General features: G+C 40.5%; 1 protein-coding gene and 1 non-coding gene across 2 annotated transcripts; one reads left to right on the top strand and one right to left on the bottom strand.

The window, feature by feature from the left end:
• On the bottom strand, nucleotides 1–23969 carry POLB (DNA polymerase beta). Its single transcript, XM_061134479.1, has 14 exons — nucleotides 23750–23969; nucleotides 23372–23429; nucleotides 20487–20553; nucleotides 17920–17994; nucleotides 17249–17307; nucleotides 15451–15500; nucleotides 12936–12987; nucleotides 11075–11129; nucleotides 10905–10977; nucleotides 8833–8903; nucleotides 8078–8164; nucleotides 2201–2265; nucleotides 1366–1505; nucleotides 1–240 (listed from the first exon to the last, which is right to left on the bottom strand). Exons 1-14 carry the CDS (start codon nucleotides 23808–23810, stop codon nucleotides 146–148), a joined length of 1008 nt encoding a protein of 335 aa, XP_060990462.1. The 5' UTR covers nucleotides 23811–23969; the 3' UTR covers nucleotides 1–145.
• LOC133050685 (U6 spliceosomal RNA) lies at nucleotides 19585–19688 on the top strand. The gene has a single exon (XR_009691666.1). It is a non-coding gene; the product is annotated as a U6 spliceosomal RNA (small nuclear RNA).

The raw sequence follows: 23969 nt of genomic DNA, 5'->3' as shown, positions 1-23969 counted from the left end.
TAATCATACAAGAGGTTTTATTGACTATAGTGCAGGCTACGCCATGAAGAAGAAACAGTTATTTAAAAACACCACAGAGCCTCACATAGCAAAGCTTAAGAAATAAATTAAGACCCCGATCGGGCTGTGCCAAGGAGGGTGGGCCTCACTCGCTTCGGTCCTTGGGCTCACGGTATTTCCACTGGATGTAGTCAAAGATGTCCTTCTCACTGTCCACGGGCAGGGGCTCCCCAGCAACGCCTGAAGGAGGGACAAGAGCCTTCCTCATTAGCCGGTTCTGGAGCTCAGTTACAGAGGGGTCAGGGCTGAGAGCGGAATAGGACTTGCTTTCAGAGGGAAAAGAAAACAGTCCACAAGCGACATAAAAAGACCTCCCTCAAGAGCTCCTGTTCCCACCCTTTGAAGTGACCCTACTCCATGACTCTCCTCTCAGCTGGATCTCCCCTGTACCAGGGAAAGATTCCAGTGAGTTCTCTGCAGCTCAGCACACGGGCCCTGGACCAACATTGCGGCACTGCCCGGCAGCTCACTAGCAGTGCGGCGGTTCTGCCAAGCCCACCGAGGTGAGCCCTGCACTTAGTGAGGGCCCCACGTGGTCCGTACACATGCCGACACGTGAGAAGCACAGCCCTGCTTTACGGCTTTAGGACAAAAAGACGAAATCTTCATTCTCCCAGTAGATAACAGTAAACAGTGAAGTAGCTCAGTCGTGTCCAACTCTTTGCGACCCCGTGGACTGTAGCCTACCAGGCTCGTCCCTCCATGGGATTCTCCAGGCCAGAGTACTGGAGCGGGTTGCCATTTCCTTCTCCGGGGGATCTTTCTGACCCAGAGATCAAACCCAGGTCTCCTGCATTGCAGGCAGACGCTTTAACCACTGAGCAACCAGGGAAGCCCCCAGATAACAGTAAACCACATAATAAATATATTGTGAAATGTTAACAAGATCTATAAAATAGTTTAAGCAATTCTTAGCCTTTAAACTTTAAAGGTTTGGAGTCAAAGCTACCAAGTTTGGCCTGACAGTGAAAGGAGTAACACCTGAGTTTGTCAGAAATCTTGGAGATACATTTAAGAAAACAAAAATCCTTTAGATCAATAAGAGTTTCTTTTTTTACTGACCATGGAAGTAGAAAGAATTTAATCCATTCTAACACAGAAAATAACTAAATCTTGTCATCATGAGCTGAAGGCCTGGGAACACCCATGGAGGAAAGCTTTCTTTGTTGCCTGAGGGACTAACAATACTAAAGAAACTACAATTAACTGCCATGGTTACTTACAGGCTCTTTAGAAAAACCAAAGTTGCCAAACCAAAATATCCAGATGACTGGGATTATCTCCGATGCAGACACAAATACTCACCAGTGACGCCCAAGGGACGAATTGTGTATTCATTGATTGTGAAGCCTTTTTCTAGGGCATGAGCTCTCATATTCTTATTGAAAATATCACTCCCAGTGAAATAGAGGACACCGCAGTAATACTGATCCTTGGGTATCAACCTAAACAAAATAAACAATCAAGCAATCCTTTACTATGCATTTCAAACTTAGCAAAAACAGGACTCATAATATTATAAGTAAGGACTCATAATACAAGCCTGCGCAGTCCAATAACCTGAAGAGGAGACCATCACCAGGACCATTTAAATGCAGTTAGTTCAGGCTTCAGTAAACTACGCTAGGCAAGGGGTGTGGACAAACCCAAAGGTGGTCTCAGGACCACCTTCCCCAGCGGGATCCACCTCATGCTGTGGAAGGCACCCTATCGAGAGGCAAATCCAGAGACAATAAAGCAGATTATGTGGAAGTGTTATTCTTTACATACTTTCAGGCCAAACACTGTCTATTGCAGGGACATATGGCACTTCAGGGGCTTCCCAGGGGGGCGCTAGTGGCAAAGAATCCCCCTGCCAATGCAGGCGATCTAAGAGACAAGGGTCAGGAAGATCCCCTGAGAAATGGCAACCCACTCCAGTATTCTTGCCTGGAGAATCCCATGGACAGAGGAGCCTGGTGGGCTACAGTCCACAGGGCCACAAAGAGTTGGACATGACTGAAATGACTCAGCAGCAGCATGGGACTACAGAATGAAAAGGGATCCTGGATATTTATGCAAATTCCAAGATATAGAGAGGGAGGGGGGGAAAGGAGAAAAGAAAGAAGTTAATAGGTCAGCAACAAATTTTGAGCAATACCTGATATCAATTCTCCTGTGTGGATATTCCTTTTCATTGTGTTTACTGGGAAGCTGGCAAACACCCTAAAATGGATATTTAAAATAATGTTTGAAGATGTTTTTTTTTAAACTTAAGGCTTAATTCCAATCAAATACTGTTAAGTGTGAAGTTACTTTTGCTTTAAATGGAGGTGGTTTTAGAACTGTGAAGATCTGTAACTTAACTTTTCTATGCTCTATATGTTATCACCCTCTTTGTACTGTAATACTTCATGATTACTAAAGAATCACAGGAAACAGCAGATGATGGATGGTTCATCTGGCTTTTTTGTGACTCTAAACAAGAAAATAATCAAGGAAAGCATGGAAGACAGAGACCAGAACAAACAGAAAAAAGCAACTTGGAAGAAACAATGATTATTCAGGGAGACGAAAACACACACAAAAGCTATCAGTAATATTCTCAGATTACAGATACTTTATCGATGATACAAGGACAGAATTCTACAGAAAACTCTAGGAAAAGACTTAAATCAAAATTAAAAATATGATAGAAGAATTTGAAGTTGAAGATATCTTCCAGAAATTAGAGAAGACAGAGTACAATTAAGAAGAAAATTAAAAGATAGAAGACCGTTTTATTCCTTCTCTATAGGGGCGTTTTCATTATACTTATGCAGTTTTTAAACAACAATTATCAAGATCTGTTTTGTTATCTTTTCCTTTTCTAGAAAAATGTGGAAAGTTTATGGGCTGGGCAACAACCCATATGTAAAATATGTAAAAAAGAAAAACATCGCCATTTTTCAAATTTAAAGCTTCAAACGCCACATTCCGAGAAAAATACACAAGTTATAGGCTTCCGGTTCTGAAGGGCAATCAAGCTGGTACACACGTCACTAAAAGTCGTACGTTTCACTCAGCAACACATAAAAATCAAAATCTAAAATGGTTATTTTCTCTAGCAACTCCTCTGGCTGAGAGATTAATGAATCCTGTTTATCTTCAAATATGAAACCTACCTTCTAAGGCACTAACAAGTTCCAACTCAACCTTCAGAAGGAATTACCATGAGGCATTACCTTGCGGATATGGAGGTTTGAGCGCCATAGGCAGTGATCCTGCTATTTGTCACATCAGTAACAGGATTTCATCTAATGGCTTTGTTCCTTTCCTCAAGGCTAAATTTTATTTCCTGCACTTTTTCTGAAGTGATGGTGTTAAAGAATTTCTCTGTATTACTGTAAATTCTTTATGAGAGTGAGTGGATTAGTTTTGTTTGGCATTTTGATGAGGTAGTTTCGCTGACTGTCTGAAATAAAGTCTTTTCCATTCCTCTAGTGTGGCCAAGCTTTCTTCTGTTGTCCCCTGAATCCTCACTGTGATCACAGAAAATCATCTTCTGAGGCCAAACCTGCACAAAAATGCTAAAATCTGAGTGGTACTCATCTATATAAAAAGGTATCTAAATGCAGAGGAAATTGGTTTTTCTTCCAAATGTTATTTTATTCACAGGAAGAATAGTTGAATTAACTAAAGACCATGAGTCCACAAGAAGATCTGGAATAACCCTGACTTTCCTAAGGTTTGATTACTACTAGTTTAAAAGAATTCATGTTTTAAAAATAACTTTAAAAACACAGAGAGGGTTGTATCTTTCAAACTATTTAGTCAGTGATTATAGCAACAAGATATTCTGAAATCAACTGGATCGATATAGAGTGGAGTTTATTCTACTTCATAAGGTGAATTCATTTTGCAGCCAATTTCCTTTCAGAAACCCAGAGATCTTAAAACTTCTTTGGTGATCTTCACTAATGTTCTGTGCCCAGAGTCACTGCCCTGACTCCTGCCTGCCTGTCTCTCCCCCCAGAGATCTGCTGGGCTAACTCCCTCACCTCTAGCCTCTCCCCAGCTGTCATCTCAGTAAGGCCATCCTATTTAATAGCTTTTCTTGAACTCCCTAGATGGTACTGGTGGTAAAGAACCCCGCTGCCAACGCAGGAGATGTAAGAGACCTGGGTTTGATTCCTGGGTCGGGAAGATCCCCTGGAGGAGGGCAGGGCAACCCACTCCAGTATTCTTGCCTGAAGAATCCCGTGGAGAGAGGGGCCTGGTGGGCTACAGTCCATGGGGTTGCAAAGAGCCCAACATGACAGAAGTGACTGAGAACACACTTAGTATCTTAACCTACCATGCAACTTACCTACTTAATATATTCACTACTTAATATATTAAGTACTACCTACTTAATATATTCACATTGTCGACAAGCAGTCCCTTCCACGCCCCTCAAATGAAAGTACCACTTAAATTCACTGATCTATCCCATGCTCCTGGGGCAGAGCATAGAACACTGCAATGCTAAACACCGTATTTGGTGAATTGACTGAATACAGCCTTTCATCTGACCGATACCCCTTCTCCCCACTTTGTTCTTTGACAGCACCACCCTCTCTCTGTCCATCCCTTCTGTTCCCCAATTTAATACCTTCTAGACTACTGCCTTTCTCTCACCGATCTATTTCCAAACAGAAACACACTCTTTTTATATTATTATTATATATTACCCTAGTATAACACTCTGTACAACTCTTTAAAAGATTCAGTATCTTCAAAAGATATTTGTACAGACCCTTCAAAGTTTCCACGTGTAGGACCTAAGTCTAACCCACATGAGAGTCCTTTGACAGAGGGCAAGGACATCATTTTATAGGTAAGAAAATGAAAGCCGCACAGGAGGAGAGCAACTCGCCAGCACTGCACGAGGCACTGCAGTGGAGCCCAGACCCGCCCACCGCGACGCGACACGCCCACAGCCACCCCCATCCCTGCCACCAGACCAGGTCACTTCTTACTGCCTCCAAAACAAAACGAGCTGAAAGCTGACCTGCAGTGCTTCTCATCCTGACAAACATGAACGGCAAATGTCAAGACAGCAGGCTCACACGTGGCCTTTTCTAAGCTTCAGTAAATACATGAAGCACATGTATGGTGCTCAAACTTTATACACAAACCCACTTAGATGGATGCTTTTGCCACAACAAAAAGGCCTTAGTCTCTTGATCTTACAGTCATTAAAGTCTTCTGTACTTCAAAAGCAAACAAAAAAACTGCTTTCTTATTTCTTAACCTGTTTTCTTCTGGGAATCGGTTTAGGAGGATTCCCTTTCAAGCAAGATCTGTACATGCGTTGCCAGGTATATGCGAGGACAGGAAGGCGAGAGAGAGCCAAGATTCCCACGGCTCCAGCCCGTACCCCAGGATGGGGCGTGGCCTGCCTCTCACACGGCGCAGGTTCTGTGAAGGCTGAGCTGGCTGACTGCAGCATCACGGGGGTTTGGCTGCCCACGACCTTCCTAGCAAAGGATGCTCTTCTTTGAGAAGCTACTAGGAATTCCACTACCGTCAGCAACTCTCAGCATTCATGCACGTGGCTGCCCACCTCCCTTTGCGGGTTACACCCAGCCCACCAGCTTGTAATCTGTCCTCGTACCCTTGCTAGCTGGATGACTACAGCTTCTGCTGGTCTTCCCTCCAGGTCTCTCTGAGCACAGCAGAATGCTGTTCAGACTGTAAAAAAAAAATGCTTCTGCTTTTTCAGTTGAATAAACACCTTCCTGGTGGCTAATTCTGAAAACAGCTGGTATAGTTCCCTAGGAGACAGCTCAGTGCCTTTCACAAACATGACTACTGCAGGAAGACAGTCAGGCCACAAGAGTTCCCAGAACATGCTCAGACATGCCAGGACACTTTCTTACTACTTAAAAACAAAACAAAACAAAAAAACCCCAAACTTGTCTCGCATGTATTATTTTTAGAATTTTACCTGACTGAATGTTCTTTAAATATAAGATCTGTGCACATTCATTTTGAGGGAATTAAAGACAAGCCACATTCCAAAGAATGTTCATAGGGCACATACAAACCCTATTTTTATTAATATCTTGGGTGGATGCACTTTTGGACACAGAGCTTAGAACCTGACAGACTCAGGAGAATCAATAAAAATTTAATTCCCTAAAACTGATTAGGATTTTTATTTTTACCTTTCCCAAAGTTCTTTTGAAAATATTGATAAAGTGTGGCCAACTTAGTCAATATACTCTCATAGCTTATTAAAATCACCATGCCGCACTTAACGACATTCTCGCACAGGTGATTAAATTACACAAGATGGACCATGTGTAAGCGTGTGGTTCCACGGCACAGAGCACATTCACACGGTGTGACCATCACCACCATTCATCTCTAGAACTTCATCACCGTCTGCAACTGATACCCTGTCCCCATGGAACACTCACTCCCGTCTCCCTGCCACCCTGCCCAGGCCCTGGCAACCACACTCTAGTTTCTAAATGACGTGGTGTTTCAATTTTCTGTCTCAACCATCTCCTTCTACTTCCAGCTAAGACTGTCAAATCTGCACGCTGAGTCTCTTGCTAATTTTAGCCTATCCACGCCCCAGAAGTATAGGCTCCTTCCCTTTGGTTGCACAGCTCACGAAAAGGGGAGCATGGAGAAGAGAGGGTCCACATGTTATATTTAAGGGAGCAACAGACAAAGGTGGCTTGTTACCTTAGCCCTAAGATTTCTACTTGCCTCCAGTTTCTACACAGGACCATTCATTAATCTGTTTTTGATCCATCGGCCATTTGTCCTGAATCCTTGAGCCTTAATTCCCCAGGAAGACCACAGGACATCACGGTCCCTAGCAGTGGGTTTCTCAGTGACACTCTGCAGGCGCTGCTCCCCTACCCACCATCTCACACTGCAAGGCTCTTCCCCTGGACTTTCCATCACTGACCCTGATTGCCTTCTTTCTTTCGAGCTGTCACAGATAATACTCTTCAGACAATTCTAATCTCACTTATTAATAGATTTTGAGTCAAAGAATATTTGCTATTTTAGGGAAAAAAATATAATATGTCAAAGTCATTATGGATATTTTAAAAAGAGCAGATTATGCCTAATTACCTATTCCATTCTCCTGATGAGGGTGAAAGAAAACAGTGAAAAAGCTGGCTTAAGAATCAATATTCCAAAAACTAAGATCATGGCATCTGGTCCCATCACTTCATGGCAAATAGATGAGGAAAAAGTGGAAACAGTGGCAGATACTATTTTCTTGGGCTCCAAAATCACTATGGATGGTAACTGCAGCCATGAAATTAAAAGACGTTTGCCCCTTGGAAGAAAAGCTATGACAAACCTAGACAGTACATTAAAAAGCAGAGACATTACTTTGCTGACAAAGGTCTGTATAGTTAAAGTTATGGTTTTTCCAGTAGCCATGTATGGATTTGAGAATTGGACCATAAAGAAGGCTGAGCACTGAAGAACTGATGCTTTCTAACTGTGGTGCTGGAGAAGACTCTTGAAAGCCCCTTGGACTGCAAGGAGATCCAACCAGTCAATCCTAAAGGAAATCAACCCCAAATACTCTTTGAAAGGACAGATGCTGAAGCTGAAGCTCCAACACTCTGGCCACCTGATGTGAAAAAAAAACACCCTGATGCTGGGAAAGATTGAAGGCAGGAGAAGAGGGTGACAGAGGATGAGATGGCTGAGTGGTATCAGTGACTCAATGGACATGATTTTGAGCAAAATACGGGAGATGGTGAAGGACAGGGAAGCCTGGTGTGCCGCAGACCACAGGGCTTCAAAGAGTCACAACTTAGTGACTGAACCACCACCGCCACCTATTCCGATGGCACAGGTTATTTACAAATGGGGCATGTTGAACAAACTCTTCACTAAAATATTCCCAGGTTAGAGAATATGTCCCCTCTAAGGACCAGGATGCCCTATTTACTGACGGACACTAAGCTACAGTGAGGTCACACTCAGAACAGTTACTTGTTTCTCAAAGGTGTTAACTCAAGCGAGTACTCACCATGAACTTTGTTTCACCCTTTGACAGAGTGTCTGTGATAAAACAGACCTTTTGTAACTGCTCCACAGCACGATGCAGCAGTTTGGGCTGCAGAATCATAATCAGGGATAAGAGAAAAAAGCAATTACTCTCTTAGAGCAAGAAATCATTTTTAACATGAGATTTCTGATGCTCTCTGCATAAATGCCTAGTTTTCCTATGCTCTGACTACTTTTTCTTCTAACAGAAAATTCACCTTATCAAATGAAACCACTGCTTTTCACGAATACCATGACACCTCCAAACAGATATTATTTGTCTTTACCTGTTTCATAAACAAAAAGTTACCTGCTTATCTTTAAAAGGTATATATTCCAAGATAAAAAACATTTGCCTTCATGGGTCTTCTAACAGAGGTAAAGTTTCTTAATACAATATTTCTGATAGCAAAATATTTCTATGTTAAAGCCTGAATATTATACTGGATATTTCTAAAGTATCTATGCTAGGCAATAAATAATTCTGGACTTATCTTACTAAATTTCATCTCTTTCAAATATTAAGCAGTTCTGTCAGTTCTCTGTGGAAAAACAATACGCATTCCTTTCAACAATTTACTTATTGCCTTTCACAGAATTCAATCAGTACAAAGTGATTCAACTGACTTTCAGAAAGATTAAAACAAAAACTCATTCTGAAAATATCCAACTATCTCTTAGAAAATGATATTCATTGCTGTGAGGACTGATCACCTTTGCCTATAAGTTCTGAGGTACCTGTTTGGCTGACTCAGAAGTAAAGCTTGGATGGGTGAGAAGGACATCCATGTCACCACTGGATTCTGCACCTATAACAGCAAAAAACAGGTACGGAGTTTCCCTTGTAAATGTATCAGTGAGGCAAATATTGAACTGAGGTGATGACACATAGAAGAGTCTTACTTCTTACTGCTTAACTTTCTATTTCACTGTGTTTCACACTCAGAATTAGTTAAAAGACTTCAACTTTCTCTCCAAGTATTCAGGTTTATTGATGTAAACACCAGAATCTCGGATGACAACAGTAACTGACATTAGATATGCATTGTATACAATTAGTTATAAGTTATTAAAAATGCAACTAAGAAACTACTCAATAATGATGATAAAAACAATAGTTAAATATAGCTTTAAAATACATCTATGAACACCAAATAAATATCTAAGACTCTCAAACAATATAACTCTGTATTAATCAGAAAATTCACTTCAATTCATACGAATGCATTCATTTAAAGAATATTGGTAACCATTACTACTATGATATCATAGATAAGAATGCTAGATGATCTGAGCAGCTGCCCAGAGAATTTCTGACAGCCTATTACCACTTCCTAACCAAAACTCTATAGAGATGGCCACGGATTTAGTCAGACATCTATTCCAAAGTTTATATAAAGTTTTTCAATTTCAACTTTGTAAGATAACAGGGGTAAACTAGGTTGGACCATATAGAAGGCTGAGCACCAAATAATTGATGCTTTTGAACCATGATGTTCAAAAAGACTCTTGAGAGTCCTTTGGACTGCAAGGAGATCAAACCAGTCAATCCTAAAGGAAATTAGTCCTCAATATTCATTGGAAGGACTGATGCTGAAGCTGAAGCTCCAATACTTTGGCCACCTGATGTGAAGAGCGGACTCATTAGAAAAGATCCTGATGCTGGTAAAGACTGAAGGCAGGAGGAGAAGGCGATGATAGAGGATGAGATAGTTGGATGGCATCACTGATTCAATGGACATGAGTTTGAGCAAGCTCTGGAAGCTGGTGAAGGACAGGGAAGCCTGGTGTGCTGCAGTCCATGGGGTCACAAAGAGTTAGACACAACTGATCAAAAATAACAATTTAAAATTTTAGGTTACCCTTCCAAAATTTTGGATTGAGTGGTTCTTACTTTGCTCATATTCACATAGTAAATCAAGATCTAAAGAACCTGGTTGTTTTGAGAACTGGTTTTAAACTGGTGTTCCTGAGACATTAAACTTTGATTCATTATAGAAAACTTTGAAAATTAAAGTAAAACAAGAAGCAAAAAACCTACCCACAGCTTCACTAGCATCTGGCCAGACAGCAACTACTAGTATTTAATATACCTAAAATTATGTTATGTGAGTGCTAAGTCACTTCAGTTGTGTCCGACTCCTTGTGACCCTATGGACTGACTGCAGCCTGCCCTCCTCTGTCCATGGGATTCTCCAGGTAAGAATATTGGAGTGGATTGCCCTGCCCTCCTCCAGGGGATCTTCCTGACTCAGGGATCAAACCCGTGTTTCTTATGTCTCTTGCATTGGCAGGCAGGTTCTCTATGATATTATAATAAAATTATTTTATAAATTTTATTAAAACTGGTCATCAAAAAAGCCCATGCTGGACTTCCCCAGTGGTCCAGTGGTTAAGAGTTCGCCTGCCAATGCAAGGGACATGGGTTTGATCCCGGTCTGGGAAGATCCCACAAGCCACGGGACAACTTAGCCCGCGTGCTACAACTACCGAGCCTGCATGCCTAGAGTCCATGCTCTGAGTGGCCCCCACTTGCCACAACTACAGAAAGCCACGTGCAGCAATGAAGGCTCAACGCAGCCCAAAAGCCAAAACAGCAAAAAACAAACCCATCCTATCAAAATCAGGATGAACTTCCTCTAATTTACTCATATATTCCCATTTATAAACAAATAAACTTAGCTAAAACTATGAGGTCTTAGCAAATCTATGAAGTTATGGAAATTACACCTTTTTAATGCATGTTTTTTGTATACATTAGCAATTTTAACATCAAGGCATGAATAACCTAAGATTAGGAAGTATGTTACCTCTTCTGAAACTGCCACAGACTGTAGCAATGTATTCAGAATCCACTTTTTTAACTTCACTTAGTACAATATCCTAATGGAAGAAAAATTAAGTTAGTATTCTAAAAATGGCTTTTCACCAAGTGACATTCTCAATTCTAATTAAAGAATATAATTCAGGGCACTCTTACTTGCATTTGTAACATTTCTTCACGTGGAATTCTTTTCTCAAAGTCCTCAAAATATCTATAAAGACAGAATAAGTAGACAAAAGATTTTTTGTAAAATTTAAATCTTAACATTAAACTGTTTACCTTATTGAGCATCTTTACACAAGCAGATGTTTAAAAAATCAAGACTAAAATTCATTAAAAAGAGCAAAATTGGGGGGGGGGGGCGGTATGAGGAAAGGTTTACTCCTTAACTTGGATCAATCCAATGTGACACTTAAGGTGTCACACTTAGTGATAATGCAGATATTCCATTCAAACTTATTTTAAATAAACTTCACATTTCAAGAGTAAATAAATATATTTAAGTTTAGTATGGATCTAAGTTAGACTGCTCCCTACTGGCAAATTCAGGGATTGCAATTTACTGCTTTTAAATCCTGAAAAACACTTGTATAAGTATTTTAAAATATGATCCTACAATATGGATGAACTGAGAAAACATTAAGTGAAAGTCAGTCACAAAAGACCAAATACTATATTATTTCATTTACATGAAATATCCAGAATAGCCAAATCTATAGACACAGAAAGTAGAATAGTGGTTGCCAGGGGCTAGGGGAAGGAAAGGCAGCTGGAGAGAAATGGGGAGTGACCACTAATGGGTTTGGGCTTTTCTGGGGATAATAAAAATGCTCTAAAATTGACTATAGTGATGGTTGTACAACTCTGGCAATATACTTCAAAAACTCATTGACTTATATACTTTTTAGTGGGTAAATTATATGGTATATGAAATGATATTTCAATAACGTTATTAAAACATTGTTGTTGTTCAGTCACTAAGTTGTGTCCGACTCTTTGAGACCCCATGGACCCCAGGCTCGTTTGTCCATGGGATTTTCCAGGCAAAAATAACTGAGTGAGTTGGCAACCCAACTGAGTGGGTTGCCAACTCCTTCTCCAGGAGATCTTTCTGGACCAGGGATCAAATCCGCTTCTTCTGCACTGGCAGGCAGATTCTTTACCACTGAGTTTTATCTTAGTATTAAGTAACATCCAAGAATGATAAACAAACTGTTCAAAACCAATTCTCACAACAAGCAAGTTCTTCAGAAGATGTCCATTTACTATATAAGTGCAAAGAGAGTGGGAACCACACCATCCTGATGTCTCACTGATTTGAAGTTTTGGAAGGTCAGGATAAATTTTCTAATACTGTGCTAAGGCATTATCAGGCGAGTTCAGAAAGTTATTAGGACTGAATGGCCAACAAGACAATACAAGATCAGAGGAGATACAAGCTTATGGGTAGATATAGCTAATGCACTATGTGCTGTAAATAGTTAGAAGGGGTGGGGGTGGGGGGTCTGTATTTCGCATGTGACAAAAGAAATTACCCATGCTGACAGATGACATATCTACTAGTTATTCCAGTTCTGTTATTTAGGTGTTTGGGTTTTTTTCCTATTCCTTTTTTAAAAAATTAAGCGTTTCACGGTCATGGCCCATCTTCTCAGGTAGACTAAAATTCTTGAGAGCTACACTGAACCTGTTTGTATCCTAACCTCACGCCAAGTGCAGTGCTTTCAACAATGTATGCAAGAAATAAACACCCTGACTGACTGACGCCCTCCATTCTGTGTATTCTAAGAGGAAGTTCTCAGCCAAAGTCAAGGGAATGAGGGAACCCCCCCAACACACACACAACACGTGTAAATACAGGGATACCCTCTACAGGAGTATGCAACAACCTTAACGTTTCTGAATAGTAAAATGATTTGTGTTTAGCCAAGTCTGAAAACTTATGCAGTACAGAAGAATGGCTATAATTGTTTTTACTTTTACACTTTAAGTGTCAAAAGAAAATTTGCTATCTTACTTTAGCCCAATTCGTTGATGATGGTTCAATTTATCTTCATTTTTTCTGAGATCTGTATAGAAGATAAATAAAGTTAAGGTGCTAATTTTTGGGGAAAAAACATTTTCCAATTTTGGGGAAAAAAATGCTAAATTCAGTGATCCTTTCTTCAAAGAACTACCTAGAGAAACACACTGTAATGACTTTGAAAAGACAATGAAAAAAACTTTCAGATACTAAGGACTTGATGAAGGTGACTTCAAGTCAATGTAGTAAAACCTAACAATTGATTTCATAATCATTTTTATTTACTGAGTCAAAATTTCAATTATAGTTAATATAAAACAGCATAGAAAACATATCAAGATCACATAAAATTTCACTGAGTACAGCAGACAGCAGCCTTGTAAGGACCTTCTATTGTTGTTCAGTAGCTAAGTTGGGTCCAACTCTTTTCGACTCCATGGACTATAGCCTGAAAGGCTCCTTTGTTCATGGGGTTTTTCTGGCAAGAATACTGGAGTGGGTTGCATTTCTTCCTCCAGGGAATCTTCCTGGACCAGGAATTGAACCCATGTCTCCTGCACTGGCAGGCGGCTTCTTTACCATTGAGCCACTAGTGGTGGCCATCACCCTTCTAAGGACTTATATTGCTTAATTTACGGTTAACAGCAGCTGCAGAAGTTCATTCACACTGTTCATTTGTTCATTCACTCTGTTCATTCACTCTTCCAGTGAATTAATATTCTTTGTGTACTGATTTGTGCAGCCACTGTGCTAAGAATTCTGTTGAAAGGAGAGGTCTTATTGTCATTTTTTAATCAGAAAAACTGTCACGTCTTAAACTGGATGGTCCCTTCATGGGCACAAGCACAGGCATGAGCTTGTTAAAGAAATGGCAGGATAAGTATGCTTCAGAAGCAATTCCTGTGGTCACCCCTGGGCTTTCCTGGGGGCTCAGTGGTAAAGAATCTGAGTGCCAATGCAGGAAACATGGGTTCAATCCCTGAGACAGGAAGACCCCCTGGAGAAGACAATGGTTACCCACTCCAGTATTCCTGCCTGGGAAACCCCGTGGACAGAGGAGCCCGGGGGCTACAATACATGAGGTTGCAAAGAGTGGGACACAGCTTACCAACTGAACAACAACAACAAAATGGTCACCTTATGCTCACAAATTCTCTCTGGATATACAAAATGGAGAAAGATAAGCACCTTTATGACACATTGAGCATGAAATATTTATCATAGTTTTGTGCACACAAAAAACAATTAAGTATATGACTGAAAATGCAATAGAAATATTGAGTTTGTTATATGTATATAGAGAGATCCAACAGCTATTACATTACGTATCTGTGAACAGTGAAATAATCAAAAACCATCACTGTAGATCCTCGGCACTCCCAAGGGATGCAACTGAATACCTAAGAGGAATAAACTCTTGGCCTCTTTAACCAATATTTCACTCAGATAAACGATATATGCCACACACAGAAAAGCACTAACCCTCCATGAGATGCAGGTATAGAACAAGTTCACTCTTAGCTATGAGAGTCACACAAATTCTTAATATTATGACTAATTAGTCATACCTTTTAAGAGTCAGTTATTGTTTTTAGGTACCAAGCACTTTGCTAAGTTTTTACAGATATTACTGCATTAAATCACATGAGATACTATGAAACTATTTTGTAGCTGAGAACCTGAAGCATCACAGTCATCTATTCTAAGAAATTGGTGGAAACTGGATGCAATCCCAGGTCAGTCTCCAAAATCTCTGTCCACCTAATAATTAGGGTTGCTTATAAATAGTTGAGCCCACATATATTAATGCCCAAATGCCACAGATGGGCTGTAATGAATCAATATAGTACATACCCTTGAAAGCATGAAGAGATAGATTATGTTTAAAAGATTGCTATATTAGGTTTAAGGAAAATGTTCTACAATTACTTGAGTTCTATTTTTATCACTTCTTTGAAAGCAAAAATTCCTTCAATAAGAACTGCAAGCCTCTTAACAGAATTTTTCTCAATATACATGACTTGGCTTTTAGGCTGAATGTACAGGATTTCAATGGTCTAAAATTTTATTAAAGGAACAAAAGCAATTTAAATCATCTAAAAATCTGCAAGTGAAGTTACTGTCTTTGAACCAAGACGCCACCTCTTGCTCTTCTTGATTTTCTTCTGAATTATAGACCAAAACACAGTTAAAATCAGAATATAAACTACACTTTACATCTATTCTCTATCATATAGTTAAAAAGAAAATCTTATCATTCATATCTCCCTGCAGTAGGAAATGACAACCTACTCCAGTATTCTTGCCTGGAAAATTCCATGGACAGAGGAACCTGGCAGGCTGCAGTTCATGAGGTTGCAGAGTCAGACAGGACTGAGGATTGAGCATGCACGTCATTCGTATCTACTAACTGAGAAAGGTTTCTTTTCAAGTTTCAGTTTCTGACAGCATCACCGGTCCTTCAGGACCATATCTGACCTGAAATTAGTGACCAACTGTACAGACTCACCTTCTAATGTCTTAATTCCTTCATCTACAAACTTCCTTGCAGCAGATGGACTACAAAGAAAGAAAAACATCATCTCAATGTCAAGTGAAACTCAGGATCCTTATAACAAATAACCAGCAATGTCGTCTCTTGTCAAACATAAAAGTTACTGGTGAGCTAAAAAAGACCCGCTAAACTATTGTGTGGTTACTTTGTGAAAGTCGCTCCATTGTGTCCGACTCTCAGCGACCCCATGGACTATATACAGTCTGTGGAATCCTCCTGGTCAGAATACTGGAGTGGGTAGCCGTTCCCTTCTCCAGGGGATCTTCCCAACCTAGGGATCAAATCCAGGTCTCCCGCATTGCAGTCGGATTTTTCACCAGCTGAGCCATGAGGGAAGCCCAAGAATACTGGAGTGGGTAGCCTATCCTTTCTCCAGGGGATCTTCCCAACCCAGGAATTGAACTGGAGTCTCCTGCACTGCAGGTGGATTCTTTACCAGCTGAGCTACCAGGGAAGCCCAAAACCCAAAGTGGTTACTTTGGCAATGTTCAAATCCTTGAAGCCTTAATCTAGGAAGACAGTCATGAACTTAGACATGAAAAAGATGTCCAAGCAGCTAGGTGTCATAATGCCTATGTACTTTACTCATAAACCAGACATACAGGCCCTTGAAAACTATTCATTTTTGCAAATGAGATTTAATAAGGGCTGATTACAGATACTCCAGGTGCTGAAACAACTGCAGGAATAAGACAAGTAGGGGCTCCGCTCTTACCTACTGACACTCCAGTGGGTGGAGAGAGACAATAAATAGATACATAAACAAAAAAATACCAGGCAGATGAATTGGAATAGGGTACTATGACAGAGTGGCTGGTCTTCTTTAGATTGGGTGATGAGGGAAGGCCTCTCAGATGATAAATAAACTGAGATTTCAATGATAAAGAGCCTTGGTACAGAAACTGTGTGGCACAGAAACTGATATTCATATCAGGAAGGCAAGACGGCACAGAAATAATATATCTGAATTGAAAGCCCGGAGACCTAGGTTCTGATTCTGACCCTGCCACAGCTCCCTCGGTTTCTGTACTCAGTTTTCTTGCCTGGAAAGAGAACAATGTAACAGATGCTCTGTAAAACAAATGTTAACATTTTATATTGATCATTGTTTTGGGGCCCCAAAGAGTTATGCTCCTTTCCCTATACTAGGTTTAGGAATTTGATATATTTAAAATAACTTTTACCAAAAATGTTGCCATTAAGAAACAATCACCATATACCTATGCTTCAATCTATCAAGACAACAGTTAAGTAAAGTGCTGTAGTCCTAACATTTTGGTGTTAATCTTTACTCTGTTGAGTATCAAATTTAAGATAAAGGTGCCTCCATTAAGAAATAACTGCTTGTTCCAAATTCATATGCACTGTGCTACAGGAAAAAAAAAAAAAGCATTTTAAATGTTTAAGATAAACATGACCAGAGAGGCAGAAGAGACAAAATTTGGAGGGAGTGATAATAAGCCCACAGAACAAGTGCGAACAGAGCTCAGAGGAAGGAAAGAGGATTTCTAGCTGGAGTCTCAAACTGGATTCATCAGGGAGCTGACAGGGGCCTTGAATGGCGCTCTTAAAGTCGAGGCAGCAACTGAAGAACCAGCTTCAAACATGTAAAGTGTGGAAGAGGGAAGTACGTGGACAAAGGCACAGAGGCAGAAAGGTACAGCTTTGAAAGGGAAACAGGAACTTCTTCAGTTCGGTTGACAAAAACTTAAACCAACCCTATGACTGTATCTGCTTAAAAAAGAATTCTTACCCAATGCCACTGACTCGAGTCAGGAAATTGATGGATGAACTCGTATCATCCTGCCGAATCTTAAAGGGGAAAAAAAAAATGTCTAACAATGACTTAGGAATGCTTTGAAGACTCAAACGATCTTATTAGAAATACACTAGTCTGCTAAGAGACTTATTAAGGGCCATTACATTTGCCTGGATAACCCACGCAGAAGTATTCATGTACAACCTCAGAGGTTACAAGTGAGTGAGAAAGCAGATGAAGATAGCTCATTTCTCATTCATCCAATGTTTTTTAAAGGTTTATTCATAAAAGACCAGAAGTAATACAATTACTATCATCAGAATAAAATAAAACCATAAAAAATGCTTGGGAGGATTTAAGGATAAAAACTCTAAAAGATAACAATCATTTAGTCTAAGTTTATAATCTCCCTTCTAACTGGTAATGAAAATAAAGAAATAATTCTACTACAGAGGCAAACAGTCTCTTAAATGTCACATAAAATAAGTGAACATTTTAGAGGAGAGATATTTAAAATTTAAAATACAGGACACTTAGAGAGCCATAAACTGCTCCTTCCTTAACCTACTGAGTCTCAAGGAGGGGGATGATTTCACCTACTCTGCAATGATGCTACACGATAGCTGTCATAATTATCAAATAAACAAATAAGCAAAAATTTTTACCTTTTCCAGTTTACGCAATTTTCCAGTAGCTAAAAACTCATCAATTTTTTCAGCAATTTTTGTTCCTACTCCAGGCTACATAGAAAATAAAAAATACAAAAGTCACATAAATATAATGCTTACCAAATCACTAGAAGATAAAGTAAAAAATGAGAAATGAAAAACCAATGACCACTACATGATCATTCTTCAAAGGACACAGGTAATTGAGCACCAGTAAAAAAAATATATATACTCTCCCAAAGACAAAATGCTTAAATGACTGCCAAAAGAAAAGCCCTAATGAGACAATTCTAAATGACTCTTGCTTTTTAAAAAATTAACTTTTGTTGTAGAAAAATTAGAAACTACAGAGCTGAATAAAGAAAAATATTAGCATCATTTGTTAATTTCATCACTCTGAAAATTAAAAATCTATAATCTTCCCACTTAACATCTGCTATATACTGACTTTTTCGCAGTCAGTATATACATATACATTCATATACATACACAGACATGCAAAGTTATCTGTATATGTATATAAACAAGTGTATATACATGTATGTATATATACCTTCCTTTTTCTTACAAAAATAGAAGCACACTGCTTTGTAAAGTGCTTTGACTTAAAAATACATCATGAACAAATTTATGTACCAATAAATAAATATAACTACAACCACTTTAATGACTTCATAGTCTATCACTGTATGAATGTATCATCATTTACTTAAAAATGCCCTGTAGGAGAACATTTGGATGGATGAATTTCTGATATTACAACAATGCTGTTGTGGACTTCCTCTGGAACAGAGGAAGCTTTCTCAAGCTTCTGCATACCCCAGCACCACCTGGGGAACGTGTTAAAACACAGCATGCCATGTCCCGCCCTAGAGTTTCTGATGCAGCAGACTGCATTTCTAACGAGTTCTATATTCTTAATTGACTTAATGTTTAAATAAGTGTCCAAAGACCACTGAATGCATAGTCAAGATCTGAAAATAGCAAATATAGGTAGGAGTGAATAAAAGAAGTAGAACAAAAAGGGGAAACTGCTTGCATTTCTCATCTCCTAAAGCAAAAGATACATACAGATCTGAAGCAATTTTGGCCTAAGCTACTTTCTAAATCTGACATTAAGGAACAAAAGGCAAAACTCTCATTCTGGAAATTTCAAGTTTCTAGATTACTGAGAAGCACTCACATGCGCCAGAGAGTAGGTCTGTGCTTTTTAAATTGACAGTGAAAATCCAGTCTTATGCAGAAGGAATTTTGGATATTTCTACATTTTTGTTAGAGATATACCATGGGCTCAGATTTGGGATGAGATGCATCAGAACTTGTCAAAATTTGCCTCTAACAAATGAGCAGGCTATCTGCAATTACCATAAAGAAAGAAATTCAGTGGTGATAAAAGGGAAGCAGAAGTGGTAAAACTGGGTCAGTTCACCAAGAGAGAAACTCAGAATTAAAGTCTAAGGTATTTAAAACTTGTTAGGCTAGTCTGTATGGGGAGGATTTACCGAAGTTGAGAACTGTTAATGGCACAAAGGATTTAAAACCCCTGAGCGTAACTTGTGAGTAATAAATGAAATTAATGTGGATCTGTCACTCAATCATAAGATGTGTAAGATTGATGGTAATGTTATAACTCTGAAAAGTGAAAATAAAAGAGCAGTTATAGTGCTCGCTTCGGCAGCACATATACTAAAATTGGAACGATACAGAGATTAGCATGGCCCCTGCGCAAGGATGACACGCAAATTCGTGAAGCGTTCCATTAAAAAAAAAAAAAAAAGAGCAGTTATAGGCTCTTATGAGAAAATTAAGGACAGTCAGATACTAACACCTAAATTCTAGAGGGCTTTTGTGAGACCTACACAGGTAGGTAAAGAATAAAATAAGGTGGCAACTTCTCAAAAAGTCATGCCAGTTTGACATTTTTAGCAACAAACGCGTCAGATACGGTCCTTAATCTTGAGGAACTTAGAAACTTTTATCAACAGGAAGACTTCCCTAAGATATTCTTAGCGATGTTAATGCAAATTAACAAGAGATGCAGGTGACGCTACTAGAAACTGTGACACTGCCAGCATACTGGGCTTCGTGGAAATTACAGAGAAGAGGGCTAAATGCCATACTATGCAAAGGGGCTTAATCATGAGCTTATTACTAGTAAGTAAGAGCTCCTTGGGAACAGTAACTCTAACTCACATAAATCCCTGTAGTGGGGATCAGAAGGAATAGCGAGTGAGCAGATATGCTAGTCCCAGTCTGTTACCACACTCTTCTTAAGGACTAACTCTCAAGCTGAAAATCAATGTGAAAATGAATACACATGTACATGGCAAAGTAAAGGAAAACTGTAATCACATATATTAAAAAAACTTTTTAACCCACCCCCTCCTCCAATAAACACACTTGGAGCTTGAAAAAGTATGCTTGAGATAGCATTAATATTATTCCAAGAAAGCAGTGAAATTTGCCTGCCTGGGTCAAGGGCAGTTTCAGAGGCAAATTTTTGTGGGGAACCACCAAACTGGTACACGGGTGAACTCTTCGACCAACTTGCTCACTAAACTTACCAGTTTCTTTGCTTCCGCTCCACTCTTTATTTTGTGTGGGTACTTTGCTATCACAGATGCTGCTTTTCTACAAGGGAAAAAAAAAGAAAAAAAGGAAAACCAATTAGAAATCCAGTGAGGTAGTTAATTTTTCTTATACATACAAGCAAATAAGCAGCTTAAACTTTCACCAAGATAACTAATTTCCCACATCTGTGTAAAACTTAAAAAACTCAATGAGCTGACAGATCACCCACATCTCTAACTTTTAGAAGTATTCTGAAGATCCTCACATTTGAGAATAACACAAATTTAATCGTATATGTAAAACTAGGGTGATTTAGGAAACCAGTAGTCTTTCCCTTTGGGGATTAAATGGAAAACATCATCGAGCCTTTTTTTAAAAGAGCTGTGCTGTTCTGTGTGTAGTTGCTCAGTCGTGTCTGACTCTATATGTACATATATACACTTATATGCCATGTGCTAAGTCACTCAGGCGTGTCCGACTCTTTGTGACCCCATGGACTGTAGTCCACCAGGCTCCTCTGTCCATGGGGATTCTCCAGGCAAGAATACTGGAGTGGGTTGCCATGCCCTCTTCCAGGGGATCTTCTCAACCCAGGAATTGAACCCAGGTCTCCCACATTGCAGGCAGATTCTTTACCGTCTGAGCCACCAGAAGTGAAGCGAAGTGAAAGTCGCTCAGTTGTGTCCAACTCTTTGCGACCCCATGGACTACACAGTCCATGGAATTCTCCAGGCCAGAAACCTGGAGTGGGTAGCCTTTCCCTTCTCCAGGAGATTTTCCCAACCCAGGGATCAAACCCAGGTCTCCTGCATAGCAGGTGGTTTCTTTACCAGCTGAGCCACCAAGGAAGCCCTTAAAATAGCTAGTTTTTAGAAAGTGTTCATAATAATCTTTCATAAAAAATGTGCAGCTAGTAATATTCAAACTACTACATACAAAACTGGCTCATGGATGGTTATTTTAAAATTCATGGCTTAAAACTGTATTTCCCTGTGTCCAGGTAGGTACCAGTTGTTTTTTCATCACTCTCGTTTCAGAGCACTGACTTGTGATCCTTGCCATCTCTACACATACCCCATTCAGTAACCTGGTGACAGACGGGGTCCACCCTGGGAGCCCACTGATGGTATCCTGTCTGTAATTTCAATGCTAAATGTAGCTGAGCACTGATGCCCGTACAGAGCAGCACTTCTAGGTCTGAAGCATAAACACTGGATAGTCCTTGGACCTTAGTTTTTCATTCTGTTCTAGCACATGTAACCTTTAGACCTGGATTTCTTCTGACTTCTCTATTAGCATATTACTGATAATGAGTCTGGAAAGGTAGGTTGAGTGCAATCTGTGGATGAAATTGTTTCAGCAAAGGCAAATAGTTCCACATAATTGGCACTATGACACAAAGCCTGAAAGGGAAGAAGGGTTAAATTGTGAAAGATCTTTTGTATGCCTGATGCTTTGGGGCTTTATTAAAGGGAAGAGAAAATATATAATTATTTAATGTGGGAGAATGACAAGATCAGATAACTATTTTCAAGAGAATACTTTGGCCACATCAAAAGAAACGTGTATGGGGAATTGGGGAGGTGGGGAGGAGCCTTCAGGGGTGTAAGGCATCACCTGCTTTTCCAGACTTATTTCCCACTCAGACTATATCCCATAAACAAACTGAATTACTGACTCCCTAGAAAATGAAATACCCCTCACGTCTCAATGCCGTGGCTCATTTTGTTCCCTTTCTCTAGAGAGTTCCTTCTCTCACTTATCTCCCACTTTGGGCCCCTTCAAGACCAAACACCTCCTCTCTGAACCTGCTAAGACTCAAACAGAATATAGGGTTGGATATCTCTCTAATTTTCAGATTATCAAATGTGTGGACTACAGTACAATTACTTTATCTAGAAATTCATAAGAGGTAAAGAAAGTGAGTGTAAACAGTTTTTAGTTATGTTGAGTGGGAAGGAAAGAAGGAAGATGAGTTTAGTTTTGAAAGGGTAGAGACAAACGTAGAAAACCTGGAGAAAACTTCTGTGAACACAGATTTGGAGTCATGGTCTGGTATTCAAAGCCAAGAACGGTAAGACTGCCAACTACAGAACTGAGAAAAAAGGGCTAAGGGCATTAAAAGGTAAAAAAGAACAGAAGGTTGTGCCATTATGGAAGTCACGGTGAACGTCACTGAGAGTTCAGTAAGATGAGATGTGGGTGAGAGGCTTTCAGAGAAACGACAGGAAGGCAATTACACTGCAATGAGATAAGGAATGGCTGGGGATGCAGAAAACCAGACAAGGAACACAGATTATTCAAGGTTAACTGTAAAGTGGAGAAAAGAGAAAGGTGCTAGCTCAAGGGCTGAGGAAAGTGAAAAAGACTGCTTTGTTGTTCTTAAGAGTTGAGGGACTCGACATGCTTCCAGGTTAAGGGTGCAGAAGTAGATGGATGGGGCATTAATGGCCGGGATAAGGGCCCTGGTGAAATGGACAAGGATGGGATCCAAAAAGTGACAGAATACCCACTGACCAATCAGATGGAAACATTCCCTTGATCCACATCCATTTCACAACACAGGCCTCACTGTCTTTCATTAGGGCTTGAAATCAAACTGCATTTTCAGTAATTCATATTTGTTGATGGGGAAAAGTACGTATTAGCCTATTTTCAATCAGAACAGGGAACCAATCAAAACAATCCTACAGAGCTCTGCCAATTCTCCCAGAAATATCGCAGGAAAGTGCCACCAGAATCAATACCCTCAGTTCTTGCTTTTTTTTTTTTTTTCCTCCTTATGCAGATGGTTCAAATGTCCACGGGGACCCTCATTCCCGTCAACTGCCACACATCCCAGAACGCATGCTACTAGAGAATGCTTGCACCGTCCCACCTGTAGGCATTGTATTTGTGGATAGCCTGGTTCACGTTCTTCTCAAAGTTTGCGAGTTCTGAAAAGGCAACAAGAGGTCCGGGTGAACAAGAGCCACGAGTAAACAAACAGGAACCGAGTTTCCTGGAAGGAGGCGTTAACAACCTCTTAAGGCACCAGTGATCCCCCGCGGGCACACCAGCTCAAGGCAGCCCAAGAGCGACTCGAGGGTCCCCCGCAGCGCTGACAACCGGCCACCGGCGGCGGAGCGAAGGCCGGCACCGAAGACCCCGCGCTGCGGGCGGCCGGCTCGTCCTGGGCTGTCAGGACGGCAGGGAAGGTAGGGAAGGCGGCGGGGAGGCAGCAAAGGAGAAAGACGGCGGCGCCCGCCGGACTAACCTGTGAGCATGTCGGTGATGCCCCCATTGAGGGTCTCCTGCGGCGCCTTCCGTTTGCTCATGGCGGCCCGCGCCAGAGGACCACGGAGAGCTCACCGCCCAGGACGGCCGCCTCTCCCAGCTCTGAGGAGACGCCGGGACTCGCCGAGGGGGCAGGACCAGCCCAGCGGCGGCGAAGCCAGCGCGACCGGCTGAACAATGGCCTCCTCTGACAGGGGGCG

This window comes from Dama dama, chromosome 32 (assembly GCF_033118175.1).
Source record: "Dama dama isolate Ldn47 chromosome 32, ASM3311817v1, whole genome shotgun sequence".
Classification (NCBI taxonomy): Eukaryota; Metazoa; Chordata; class Mammalia; order Artiodactyla; family Cervidae; genus Dama; species Dama dama.
Note: the sequence above shows the minus strand (reverse complement) of the source record. Positions and strands in the feature narration are given on the sequence as shown.